The sequence below is a fragment of the Penaeus chinensis genome, chromosome 10 (genome assembly GCF_019202785.1).
Source record: "Penaeus chinensis breed Huanghai No. 1 chromosome 10, ASM1920278v2, whole genome shotgun sequence".
Classification (NCBI taxonomy): Eukaryota; Metazoa; Arthropoda; class Malacostraca; order Decapoda; family Penaeidae; genus Penaeus; species Penaeus chinensis.
In genome coordinates this window covers 3,393,857-3,407,963 of record NC_061828.1, presented here as the reverse complement: position 1 = coordinate 3,407,963, position 14,107 = coordinate 3,393,857, and the positions used below count along the sequence as shown (strand labels likewise).

Here is a 14,107-nt window from a genome sequence, read left to right as displayed (position 1 = left end):
TCTCTCTCTCTCTCTCTCTCTCTCTCTCTCTCTCTCTCTCTCTCTCTCTTTCCTTATCTCTCTCTTTCTCTTTCTTTCCTTCTCTCTTTCTTTCTCTCTCTCTCTCTCTTTCTCTTTCTTTCCTTCTCTCTCTCTCTCTCTCTCTCTCTCTCTCTCTCTCTCTCTCTCTCTCTCTCTCTCTCTCTCTCTCTTTCTCTTTCTTTCCTTCTCTCTCTCTCTCTCTCTCTCTCTCTCTCTCTCTCTCTCTCTCTCTCTCTCTCTCTCTTTCTCTTTCTTTCCTCTCTCTCTCTCTCTCTCTCTCTCTCTCTCTCTCTCTCTCTCTCTCTCTCTCTCTCTCTCTCTCTTTCTCTCAGCTTGAACAAGGTGTTACTCCTTGGTTGTTGTCGAGGGCGGGGGAGGGGGGGAGGGGAGCTCAGAAGACGGAGGCTGATGCCCATTGATGATAATGGTATATTCCTATTGTGCTTATTCATTAGTTCACTGGGAATCTCGTGAAACCAAATTTGATGAAGATGCAAACTGATTCTAGAAAAACGACAACTTATCATCCTTATACTTATTATTTCTGTCAACACAATTATAACAAATAGACAAAAAAAAAAAAAAAAAAAAACTCCGCTTGATCAGCTCCCGAAGCGACGCCGTTCAACCAATTCCGCTTCGGCTCCGATTCGCGTGGTTGGCGGAAGGGGCTCCTGTTGGTCAAGAAATTATACTTCAAAAATAAGAATAACTTGTAATTTATGGAAAGAAAAACTTACAGGATGAAAATTCTTTTTCATAACAGTCATACTTGAATGTAGAATATAGAAGTAGGACTGTTGTATGGCATAAATATAAATACCCTGGATACCCCCACTACACAGAGAGCGTACCCACCACTAAAAGTCATGATGCATCGAAAAGGTGAATATTGTATTTGATAGGTATAATAATGACCCTTTCCCGGCTGTTTGGTTGGTCAAATTTCGATGTATTATTTTCCCACATATATCTATCACCAAAAATATCTCACGGGATTTATTAATATATGCATGCAAACAAAATTTGAAATGCAGTAAAACTAGTGCAGTGTTTTACTTCTTTCTCTTAATTCCTTAACTTAAAAAAAAAAAAAAAAAATCAAGCTCAAGTGATTATAGGATCACAATATGGACATGTAGTTCCTTTTAAGAGTTTTCCTCTTATGAACTGGAGTGAATAACATATATTACCCCGCTCTTCATTTAAGGTACAGACTTCGTCGTTGATTCCAGTGAAACATAAAATGAATGTTTAAAACATAATCCATGTGTAAATGACACGGAGTATGTACTAATTAAAACAAAAAAGTATGCTTACCATACACACTGCAACCAGTATTTTCAGCATTAGAAACCGCCCAGCATGACATTACATAACTGCGCAGATGCTGCAGCAGCCGGCCTCGCGCCTCTGGCTCCCTCCAGCGCGTCCCTCCTCCTCTCCCTCGACCTCCATCCACACTACAGCGTCGCCGGTAAGGCCATAGTCATTCAGCCTCCGGTCGTCCTTGCATCTCGGCGCCTCCTGCACGGAGTTGCACCTTGCTCGCGCTCACGCCCGCGTCCCTCGCCGCCTCCTCCTTGACCTGGCGCACGGAGCTCTCCTCGTCGACGACCATCTTGGTAACACTTCCCGAGTTTCTAGCCAGTGTGAGAAGGTTTCCACTGATGCCAAGTGTCTTCCGACAAGGCACGGGAAACCGCACTGTATCTCCGTCTTTTATTCCATAGTGGAGGATCGTCTTCTCGTCGTCCAGACACCTGCCTTTGTGTTCAAGAGTGTAATCTAATTCAGAAATCCCCTTCGAAGCGATCTTCCGCTTCAGGTCTTTGATCTTGGTCCATTCCTGGACCTCGATGTCGTACCGCACACCACGGTCGTAGAAGTAGATGATCATGACGGAGGCTAGAAGGAAATGCGGTGCTGATGGCATAATGCTCAAAGCAATAATCCAGTCGGTACTTGATATCAACAGCTTTCATCGCCATAATCAAGATGTATGAGTGATTGACGCTTTTACCTAATTGCTATTTAAAATAACTGTTTACATGATGTTAATAATGATATACTGTATATATTTTTCATGCTTTAGATGGAAGAAAAAGTCAAAGAAGAAGTCAAAGAACTAGTGTATGTTTACTGATATCTGAAAATTATAGGCATGAGTATATTACACTTGAAAAATTACATGATGTTAATGATAATAATTATAACGATGATAATGATAATGATGATAAAATTAATGATAGTAATGATAATAGCATAAAAGTATAATAATAATGTTATTGATAATAATGATAATAACAATAATGATAATAATGGTAATAGTAATAATAACAATAATTATAGGAATAAGAATAAGAAAAGTTTTAATAATGATAATAGTATAAAAATACCAGGCAAAATTCGTTAAATGTTCAATTAGAAAAATATCCTACATTCATGAAAATAAGATACCTCGCATATTTACATTTACATTCATAGATACAATAATAATAATGGACAAAAATATAACGATACTGCGCACACACACACACACACACACACACACACACACACACACATATATATATATATATATATATATATATATATATATATATATATATGAAGAAAGAGAGAGGCAAAGAGATGAAGATCCTTTGCAGTAAAAAAAAAAAAAAAAAAAAAAAAAAAAAAAAAAAAAAAAAAAAAAAAAAATATATATATTAATTAAAGAACTAAATAAAAATGATGAATTTAGTTCTCCCTGTCACTCTCAGCCACTTATCTCAACAATGCAAGGATTTTACCCATTATTTATTATCATTATTTATTTATTTATTTGAAATTTGGACTTTTGAAGAAATACCTCCTCTAGATGAAAGACTTCCATCGCTTTCACACTCTTTTCTATATTATGCTCCACTCCCGCGAGTAACAAGATTTAACTGAAATAAGAAATTATAGAACATTCATAACCAATACCTTGTAATATCAGCTCACAGGACGTGCAGGGTCGATGCCGAAGGGTAGTCGATATAGTTTATAAACCCGTTAATTCGACTTTCTCTCCTACTGGAAGAACGAATCCGGCGGCAGCGTGTTGTACGGGCGATCAAGGGCCTCTCCCCTGGGTGACTGGGCGGCGCCTGACGCGCTCCTCGTTTTACTGCAATACGTTTCGGCCACAAAATTCGTTTGGTAAGCAAGGTGTGTGTGTGTGTGTGTATATACATACATATATATATATATATGTATATACATACACACACCCATATATATGTGTGTGCATATATATATATACATATATATATACATATATATGCATATATTTAATATATACATACATATATATATATACACACGAACTTATATATTTTTACATGTACATAAACTGGTCCCATGAGCTGATGTAATACTCCTACCGCATTGTTTATAGAAAGGGATCTACTCACCACGTTCCTGATCCTTTAAGCCGCGATATTGCATCTATTGACCTCGCCCTCGCTGAACCAACTGTTTTAGGAGAGGCACAACTTAAAGAACCCGTATGGCACGAGGTTATAGATTTCCTGGAAGACTCTGCACTGCCACGAAACAGCTTATCGACATTCTTAGACGAGTTCGAACTCAAAAATGGTGTGTTATATCATCTAAAGGTATGTTCTGACAGAATTATTCATTTTCATCCCTAATGTCATGGGTATAAAGCGTCCAGTTTGTTAAAATCTACTGTAACCCATTCTCTTCCATTGCTGTTCGTATCCCTACAGTTACATTTTTTTTTTTTTAATGAAAAATATTTAGTTGTTTTTGTAAAAATATATTTAATGATTTTAGAAGTAGCAGAAACTGAAATAATATAAAATAATCTTTATTAAGAAATTAACTTAAAGATTGTGAATATTAAACGTAACTAACTTCGGTGGATTTTCTGAAAACTGTCAAGTAGTTGCCAGACATCGTGGGAGGTAAATGTCTGTGTGCTAATATCTTTGTTTATTTGTTTTTAAGCCGGAATTTTCGAGTAATAAAGCCCTAGTTTTTTTTTTCTTTCTTTAATATGTTCCAAGTAGATTGCTTAGTGAATACCCTTTTGTTTAACTATATATTAAAGATTGGTCAAAGCCTGTTAAGTATATATATATACTGGATTCGAGTGCCTGAACCAACTGGGTTTTGTTGTTTACCAGTCCGAGCAAGTCGTGCTATGGGTCACATTATCTTTGTTTTATTGTGTAATGTTTTTACTTTTCTTAAATAATTAATTCATAATTTTTTACTTATTCTATCGTTGACCTACCCTAATGATTAGTCAATGCTGAATAATAATTTACAACACTGCCCCTCTAGGTCTTCAAAATATTATTTTATATGAAAGTATCCATCATACCCTATAGACATGGAAGCCTAGTTGGAGGGAGGTGAATGTAACACCCAAGGTACCACAGAAAGAAGCTGTAAGAATTGCCCATGCTCCTGCTATAGCAACTCATCCTAAAACAGCATTATTATTTCCAGAACATGCTTTTAGCTACTAAGGAATATGTCAACGCCTGTCCTCCATGTCAGAAGAGAAGAGGAACTGTAAAACTGAACGTCAAATCTTCTTAAATACCTGTTGTCACTTCCCCTTTGGACAGAATTAGTGTAGATCTGATGGATCTCCTCAGCTCGTAGCGTGGAAACCGTTTCCTTCTCTCCACATGGCCAGGTATTTGCAACATATTAAGTATTAAAATGTATTATACAACTCCATTTTATCCTCAGGCGAACGGTTTGATCGAAAGAAGCAATAGAGGTGTAAAAGACGCAACAGCTATCTTATGCGATGATGCTCCCTTGTCATGGGATGGCTTTGTACCCCAAGTGCGTTATGCCCTTAACACTGCATTTCACCGATCAATTAATAACCAGCCTCTGTTCCTGTTTATGGGTCATTCATGCTCTCATCCAATTGGGCTTACAAACCGTGTTACCATGAAAGAAGACGATACAAGTACTGAGCATCTTCTCAGGCTTCTCAAGGCTCGCGAAGTAGGAGCTGAGACTTTATGTAAAACACGAGAAGAAAATGCAAAATATCACAATAGAAAAGTTCGTGAACAGAAAATTAATGTTGATCTCTTGTATTGCGGCGGTCTTATGATCAAGTTCAAGGTGTTAGTCTTGCCTTGAACCCTAGGTGGTTGGGTCCACGTAGAGTAAGTCGGATCACCAGTCCAGTAAATTTTATTGTTCGTGATATGCCTCCCCCGAAAGGTGCATGCAAACCAGTTGAAGTTTTTTTCTTGTGACGCTGACTTTTCATTGTTGCCACTGGATTTTGATTCTCCTGTTCGGTCTGATTCTCTTGTCCGGTTTGATTCTTCCCGGTTTCACCCTATGATTACTCGATCTCTGATCACGAAATAATATACAGATTTCTCCAATAAGCCTTGCTAATTGTCGTTTCTTCACAGTTTGCTTAATCGTCTTGAGTTACGCCTGTCTTGTGTGTCCGCAGTTGATTGTTTCCATGTCTGTAACCCGTCCCTGTCTGGATCCTGGCCAGTGAAGTTGTCAAGACGTCCAGTCCAGCCTCAGACGAACTTCGAAAACCCATGAACCTGCGCTGAGGGCTGCCAGACCATCCCGAAGACTGATGGGCCGCCTCCCGTGGATAGGGTTCTGGAGGAAGACTCAACGCTTCTTCGCGAGGTTTCGCCTGATGAGCTGACGCTGAGGCTTTCCGTCTCCTCTGCCGTGGGAGATGATTGTAGTGAACGCGGGAACGAGCGCAGCGCCGTAAAGCCAGTTAAGACGCAGACCAACGATTAGCGTATGCAAACGACCCCGCACTGTCTTGGAAGTGGCGGGTATTAACCGTATATATACACCCCTCGTTCTGCCCAGACAAAGCAGAATGGGAGAGAGAACGAACACGGTATTTCCACGGTTTACCAGTCCTGTCCTGTCCAGTGGCAATTTTTGTAAGCGCGTGGGGAAAATATGTATATTTTTTTCTGATTTGAGATTCCGAGTGCTGTTGTAAATACACAACGGACCTTGCCTTTATTTTTTTTTTTTTTTTTTTTTTTTTTTTTTACACGACCATACTAAATAACTCAAATTGTAACCTGGAGCCTCCTAGAAAACAAACTTCTAACAGTAAATATCCGTTTGATAATAATTAAGTAAATAATAAATAAGCTAATACTAATAACTATGAAATGCAAATGAAGTCATCATAATCAAGGAAGTTAGCAATAACGAATGACTAAGCATTAACGAATGAAGATAACAACTTTAAAGATTACGAAAATAATAAATAACATCACATAAAATACGTAAATACTAAAACCTTCACAAATCATCAGATATGTATCTTACTATAAAGAACTTTTGCCACGCCTACCACACTAATTCACTTTGTTATTCGACATCAAATCTTACATCACATACTTAATATACATTTGTTATGATTGCGTCACCTGAAAAGGGCCCAGTGCCATGTTAAGGATTGAGATATATGACTTATGATTTACGTAAGATAAAGTAGCCACATACTACTTCAGCATCGATAAATCTCCATTTAGCAAGAAGCCTTTCCTTCAACTTGTGGAATGGATTCAGAGGAGTAGTTATATGTGAATCCATGAACTCACAGCATCTAATACACCTGAAGGGACAAGGGATAGTAAATCCACTGACAATTTAGAAGCAAACGCACGGCTATTGAGCTGCTGATACTAAATATAAGCCTACCAAAAAAAAAAAAAAAAAAAAAAAAGTACTTCCGGTCGCAAAAGATATTGATGTATTTTTATCTTTATTTTTCTTGCCAGAGCGTCAGTAGGAGAGGGAAGGGTAAAATCATTGGCCTTAGCTGGAGTGCCAAAGGTGTGTTTATAACTAGGATTACCCACCATCATCTCAGCGACAGAAAATTGCAAGTAAACAAAGAGGAAAAACGACTCAATTAACATTTGATGATAAGCATAAAGTGGCACGAAAGTTTTCTATATCATTACTGATGCGTAGTTATCTACTGTAAAATCCCATTATTAAGACAGTCATTACAGAGACCTCCACAGACCTGTCATCAACTCCGGCCGAGTCATAAACAAAAATCGAATGCTTAACTCTCTTCTCTTCTCTGTCTCTCTCTCTCTCTCTCTCTCTCCTCTCTCTCTCTCTCTCTCTCTCTCTCTCTCTCTCTCTGCCCCCTCCCCTCTCTCTCTCTGCCCCCCCCCTCTCTCTCTCTCTCTCTCTCTCTCTTTCTAAGACATTATCGCGTGCAGTCATAGGCAGACTTATTCATGATTTCCTTATGATTATGTCGCCACACACAACTCTGACATCGATAAATCAGCATTTAGCAAGAAACCTATTCTTTGACTGATGGGAAAAAAATTAAGCGGAGGAGTGATATGTGATTCTGTTAAAGGCAAATTTTGACATCTTTAACTTTCCATGAATAAAAAAAAAAAAAAAAAAAAAAAAAAAAAAAAAATATATATATAATCAATATAAATAAAATAAAACGTTTAACGTCTGTTGCCTTTATATCCACATCCATTTCCAAAATATTTACGAGTTGATTACCGTTTAACTTAACTGTTTGTTCGCCCAAAGAGCTATGACACTCGTGTACGAGACATTAACCAGCTCGGACCTCTCTTTTCAGACGCAGCAGCAATAGACCCAAGCCTTGTGCCACAGGAGCTACCCTGGTGTCCGGGGCCTCTCGTCTCGCTCGGCGCTATTGCTTCTGAGTTTTGTTAAAGTAATTTACGTAGAGTAAACCTCTGATTTTTCAAAATCTGCTTTTTGCCTGCACCTTCAGTGCCTTGATTTTGCAGGTCACACGAGACTACAGTAGGCGTAGTCAGCACCCCACCTCAGACCCGCAGCTCTCTCCTACACTAGGGTAGCCCTTACGGGCTTTGACCCCTGGGTAGGGAGGCCCAGTAGTCTGGGGCGTCTTTTGAGCGAACTTTTTCTTTATTCTGAATTCTCTTCCTCTCTTCATGTGACTTCCCTGAGCCTACCGGAGTACCCTTGTGGGCTCCCGTATTCGCTTGGGGGGTGGGCATCGAATTACTGCCCTTCGCAATAGGCAAGTTCGGCGGTAAGGAGGTGTCTTCCACATAACTCGATCTCTCTTTGGTACTGGAGAACGCAACCAGGCTTCCACTGGGGGGGTAGAGGACGGAAACTGCCACACTCTTCTCTTAGCTATTGTTGTTAGGTTGATTAACAATAGTTAAGGGTTAACTGGTCCCTTCAGGACAACGGGCACGGGCCCAGGGGTCGGACTCGGTCCGATACCCAGCATGATTGATCCCGCGGCTAACAACCCTCCTCCTCCTCAAGGAGGGGGGACGACCCATGACTCGCCTACGACCAATACGACCTTGAACAACGGAACCCCTACTGCTGACAAACGTGAACGACGATTCTTTTCCATCCCTCCACAGAATGCAAGGTATCTGACTGTCAAATGCGTGAATGAAAATCAATCGCTTTTGAATGTGAGCCCCTTCATCATCAAGAAGGTCCTTGATGGTCAAGTGGACGGCGATTTTGATTTTGTCAAGAAATTGCGAGATGGTAGCCTCCTTGTAAAAGTGCAATTCAACTCCCAGATTAAGGACTGACGCAAATTCATGATTTGAAGGTCAATGTAACTATCCCCATTGGCCCCAATACCTGCAAGGGAGTAATCTTTAGCAGGGATTTGAGGACAATGGAGGAGAGTGAAATTCTGGAAAATATGAAGGACCAAAGCGTAGTGGACGTGAACTGCATGACCAAGAAAGACGGGAATGTGCGAACAAAAACCGGATTGTGCTTTTTGACTTTTGCTTCGAGTAAAATTCCTGAGTATGTCACGGTTGGATATGAACGTGTCCAAGTGCGACCTTACATTCAAAAACCTATGCGCTGTAATAGATGCCAAAAATTTGGACACACCTCATTACGATGCAATGACAAAGATACTAGTAAATTTACTTGTGGTAAATGTGCTGGAGAACATGACACTGCTGTATGTACTGAGAAAACGCTCAAGTGTGCTAACTGTGGAGGTCCCCATCAATCTGGCTCTGCCGAGTGCAGTAGCTTGAAGAAGGAGACTGAAATATTAGCATACATGAGAGGACATGATGTCAGTTACCGTGAAGCCAAGAGGAAAGTTGAAGGTTTGACCAGCAAACCCAATACTTCCTACGCTTCAGCAGCAACTAACAACACTTCCAGTGCAAACGGCATCAGTCAGGAACTTGCAGCTAAGGATAAAGAAATTGCTGAATTAAAGGAAACGGTCAAGGAATTAATGAGTCAAATCAAAGAATTGAAAGATACAATTCAACAAATCGCTGAATCAACCCAGCAAAAGCAGCAGCATCATAAGGAGGATGATACCAAAACACAGTCTGGATCGCACCTTCTCGTCCAGGCGGCTCCTGCTAGGACTTCGTCTGGTGTTTGGTCTGCTTCTCGAAGTAGATCATCCTCCACCGGGCGTCTCCCTGGCAGCGAGACGCAGGACATGGAGGCTACTGTCTCCAAAAATACCCATGGAAGGCCCCTGGGTAGCGAGGGAGAGGAGGACGAACCTCCCTCCCAGAAAAAGAAAATTAAAACTGGCGGACAAGGCACTTCCAAACCCCATAACACGTAATCATCGCGTTAACCATTATACAATGGAACTGTCGAAGTATTAGATCTAAAGTAAATGACCTCAGATTATTAGCCTCGTCCTATGCTCCCGATATTATAGTCTTACAAGAAACACACCTAAACAACCTCGTCTGTGACGAGGTCGTAACACTCAGAAACTACCATTTGTGTCGGAAGGATCGAGAGTGTAGGGGTGGAGGCGGTGTCGCCATGTACATCCACCAAAGCCTCCCTTTTACAGAAGTGATTATTGATTCTACTTTGGAGGTTGTCGCATGCAAAGTAAAAATCAATAACACGTATCTGGCTACATGTTCGGTTTATTGTCCCCCTGATAAAGTGGTAATTTATGATGAGCTCTTTGCTCTTCAGGATAGTCTGCCACAAAATAAAGTAATTTTAGGTGATTTTAATGCTCATCATACATTATGGGGTTCCCTGCGGGCGGATGATAGAGGTGAGCAAGTAGTTAAGCTGATTAACGACTCTGATTTAGTCCTTCTGAACGATGGTAGCCCAACACGGGTAGACGATAATACCGGGAATTTGAGCTTTATAGACTTATCACTGGTCTCATCATCAGTAGCAGCCAAGTGCCTGTGGCACACCATTGACGACTCGTTGGGAAGCGATCATCTTCCTATTTTGATTAAATATTCATGCGACACAGCAAGAACGCCTTCAGCGCCTAAATTTAACGTAAAAAGAGCAGACTGGGTCGCCTTCACAAGGAGCGTCAAGCTCGAACTTGTTGGAGAAACCATTGATGATAAAGTAAACAATATTCAGAATTCGATTTTAGAAGCAGCTTTGCTATCCATTCCTAAAACTTCGACAGATAGCGTTAAGCATAGAGTTCCATGGTGGACACCAGATTGCCGAAGGGCGCTGTGCCGACGCAATAAGGCCTACAGGCTTTTCAAAAATAACATCAATAATGAGAACTTTTGCAACTACAAACTAGCAAGAGCTAGGGCTCGTAGAATAATTAGACAAGCTAAAAGAGACTCCTGGCGTAGCTTTGTCTCCACAATAAATAGTAATACAAAAATATCAGAGGTTTGGTCCACTGTCAAAAAAATTAATAAGAACAAAACATCTACCAAGATTAAAAACATCATTCACGAGGGAACAGATTTCGATTCACCGAAAGACATTGCTAATGTACTCGCCAGGCAGTTCTCTTATACAAGCAGCTCGGCAAATTACCATCCTGCTTTCCTGCCCACCAAGGAAGCCGCTGAGCTGCAACCTATTCACTTTGCCACAGGAGATGACTTTGATTATAATAAAGACCTAACTATGAATGAGCTTGTCCGAGCCCTAGAAGCCTGTAGAGGAACATCCCCGGGCCCCGATGAGATTCGATATGAGATGATGAAGCATCTTAATCATGATGACATGATTAAGTTGCTAGAAGTGTACAATGAAATTTGGAAACGCAACACTTTTCCAAACTCATGGCACTTCGCCCACATCATTCCTGTATTGAAAGGAGGGGGTAATCCCAGAACTGCCATCTCCTACCGACCAATTGCGTTGACAAGTTGCTTATGCAAGGTCATGGAAAAAATTGTTAACAGTAGGCTATTGCATTTTTTAAATAGCAGTAATTTACTAGTTGACGAACAGTGCGGCTTCCGAAAGGGACGCCAAACTCTCGATCAACTAGTAAAGCTGGAAAGTCATATTCAAGAGGCAATTGCCAAAATAGATTTTTTGATTTCATTATTTTTAGATATAGAAAAAGCCTACGACATGACATGGCGATATGGCCTACTCAGAAAACTTTATGCTTTCGGATTACGTGGAAACTTGCCTTGTTTTATTCAAAATTTAATTTCTGCCAGAACTTTTTCTGTCAAGTTATTTGCCGACAATGTCACTTTTTCGGACATTTTTGTCCAGGCAAACGGGGTCCCACAAGGAAGTGTCTTGTCGCCAACATTATTTCTATGTATGATTAATGACATCCTACCAGCTCCCCCTCGAAATCTTAAATACTCACTGTACGCCGATGATTGTGCATTGTGGCATTCCAGCAACAATGCAGAGTTCTCGGCAAATCGTATCCAACTCGCATTGGATATGATTCATAACTGGGGCCTCCAGTGGGGTTTTAAGTTTTCCATTAGAAAGAGTATTGGGGTAATTTTTTCACATAGAAAGATACCAAATATCAGACTAACTTTAGATAACCACCCAATACCCATTCAAAATTCTGCTAGATTTCTTGGTCTACTCTTTGATTGTAGACTTAATTGGAAAGACCACATTGGTCAGTTAAAGAATAAATGTCAAAAAGCACTAAATTTATTAAAGTGCATTGCTGGTAATAAATGGGGAGCTGATAGGAAGTCTTTGCTAATGATATATAAAGCCCTGGTTAGGTCTAAAGTAGATTATGGGTCAATCGTGTATGATTCGGCATCGAAAACAAGTTTGAAAGGATTGAATGCCTGTTTACGTGTGTGTCTTGGAGCCCTGAAGTGCACTCGGATCGAGCGTCTTGAGGTGGAGTCAGGAGTACCTCCCCTCCGACTCAGACGCGACCAATTAGCCCTGACCTATGCCGCTAAGGTGGCTCGATACCCGAGCCATCCCAATGGCAATGGAGGCATTAGGCCCTTTGCCACAAGACTCCACGACCTCGTCGAGAAAGTCGGTATAGATCTCTCTACTATTGATACCCTGGTTCAGTCAAACATAGCGCCATGGGAAACACCCAATTTTTCCATCATGGAAGCTTGGCTTCCATCAGCTAAGGCCATGGCGCCGGAGGGTGAGGTACGCCAGCGGTTTAGAGAGATCCTTATTAGGCATTTATCCTTTTTTCATATATATACCGACGGCTCCAAGACAAATGAGGGTGTGGGTGCGGGTGTATGGTCGACTGAATGTGAACTAAAGTTTAGACTACCGAATCATACATCGATTTTTCTCGCTGAACTTTTTGCCATTGATAAAGCCATTGATTTTGCACTATCGGCGACCCACGATAGAATAGTCATTTTTTCAGATTCATTAAGTTCACTTAAATCTATTAAATCCTTAGAAACCACTAAAAATGAATTGCTGGGTAATATCATTCGTAAGTTACACGGTGCCAATAAATCAATCAAGCTAATATGGGTACCAGGCCACTCTGGTATCCATGGCAATGAACAGGCTGACAAATTAGCCGGGTCAACAATCGAAATGTGGGAGACAGCCCACAGGAAAGAAAGAAGGGAGGAGGTGGTGTTGGCCCGCCTAAGGGTCAATGCTACAAGACTCACCCACCTCACTCCCTATATAGAAAGAACATTCCCTCCACAATGCCCTGACTGCAACACCAGCCTAACCATCAACCATCTTTTTATAGTATGCCGAAAATTCTCACACCAAAGAAAACCACTCCAAAATTATCTAAGAATAAAAAACAAAGAATTTACACTGTCAAATCTATTATTAGACGATGAAAAAATAATAAATAAAGTAATTGCTTTTCTAAGGGAGACAAAACTTTATGACCTTATATAGATTGATAGAATAAATAGGATCCATTGGCTTAATAACCTTGGCCATGTGCCGCTGGTTGATAGCCAAGAAATCCAACAACAACAACAACAGAGCTATGTACATACAGTATATATATCATATAATATATATAATGTATAATGTATGTATATATTAAATAATATATATTTATATATATCATATATAATATGCATTTATAATACATATATATACTTCTAAAATATTGTATATGTATATATACACATGCATCTATGTATATGTACATTATATATACATATGCACACACAAACACACACACACACACACACACACACACACACACACACACACACACACACACACACACACACACACACACACACACACACACATAATGTTACATCTAGGTGTATGTGTTGTTAATTATATACTAATGAATCTTAATTTCTGCTCATTATGCTTACCACTCGTTACCATTTCTCTCCATCACTCTTTGTTCACGGAGGATTATCCTTCGTAAAATCAAGTTCTTTCCAGTAATAAGGACTCATAATAAATTGTTACCAAGAACAAAGGTTTAGTATAAATAGTAATATAAGGAATAATAACGAATATAACAATACTGTGAGATAGACAAAATTACATGAAGAGAATGTTTCAGTCTGCCGGAGCAGCCGTCTGGCAAAACAGTTGTCTATTTTTACGATCTGCAACTTTTACTCTGTTCATTTCTTATTTGGATGGAACTTGGAACAACTCATAGATCTTAACTTCTATTAACAATCAAGTAGCATATATATGGCCCCGGAAGTGCCCTTTCCGGAAGTACAACTGTCAAAAACAGCTGATCGCTAGAAAACGGGAATACTGCCAAGTCGGGAATACTTCAGTAAACGTAATTACATGGTTAACTTTGCTGTTTTAGCAAAGTAGAGTT

General features: G+C 40.0%; 1 protein-coding gene across 1 annotated transcript; it reads right to left on the bottom strand.

Annotated features, from left to right (window-relative positions):
• Positions 1–555: 555 nt before the first annotated feature.
• LOC125029787 lies at positions 556–3,159 on the bottom strand. Its single transcript, XM_047619939.1, has 3 exons — positions 2,992–3,159; positions 1,342–1,929; positions 556–695 (listed from the first exon to the last, which is right to left on the bottom strand). The coding sequence occupies exon 2, from the start codon at positions 1,919–1,921 to the stop codon at positions 1,511–1,513; it is 411 nt and encodes a 136-aa protein (XP_047475895.1). The 5' UTR covers positions 1,922–1,929; positions 2,992–3,159; the 3' UTR covers positions 556–695; positions 1,342–1,510.
• Between the last annotated feature and the right edge of the window lie 10,948 nt (positions 3,160–14,107).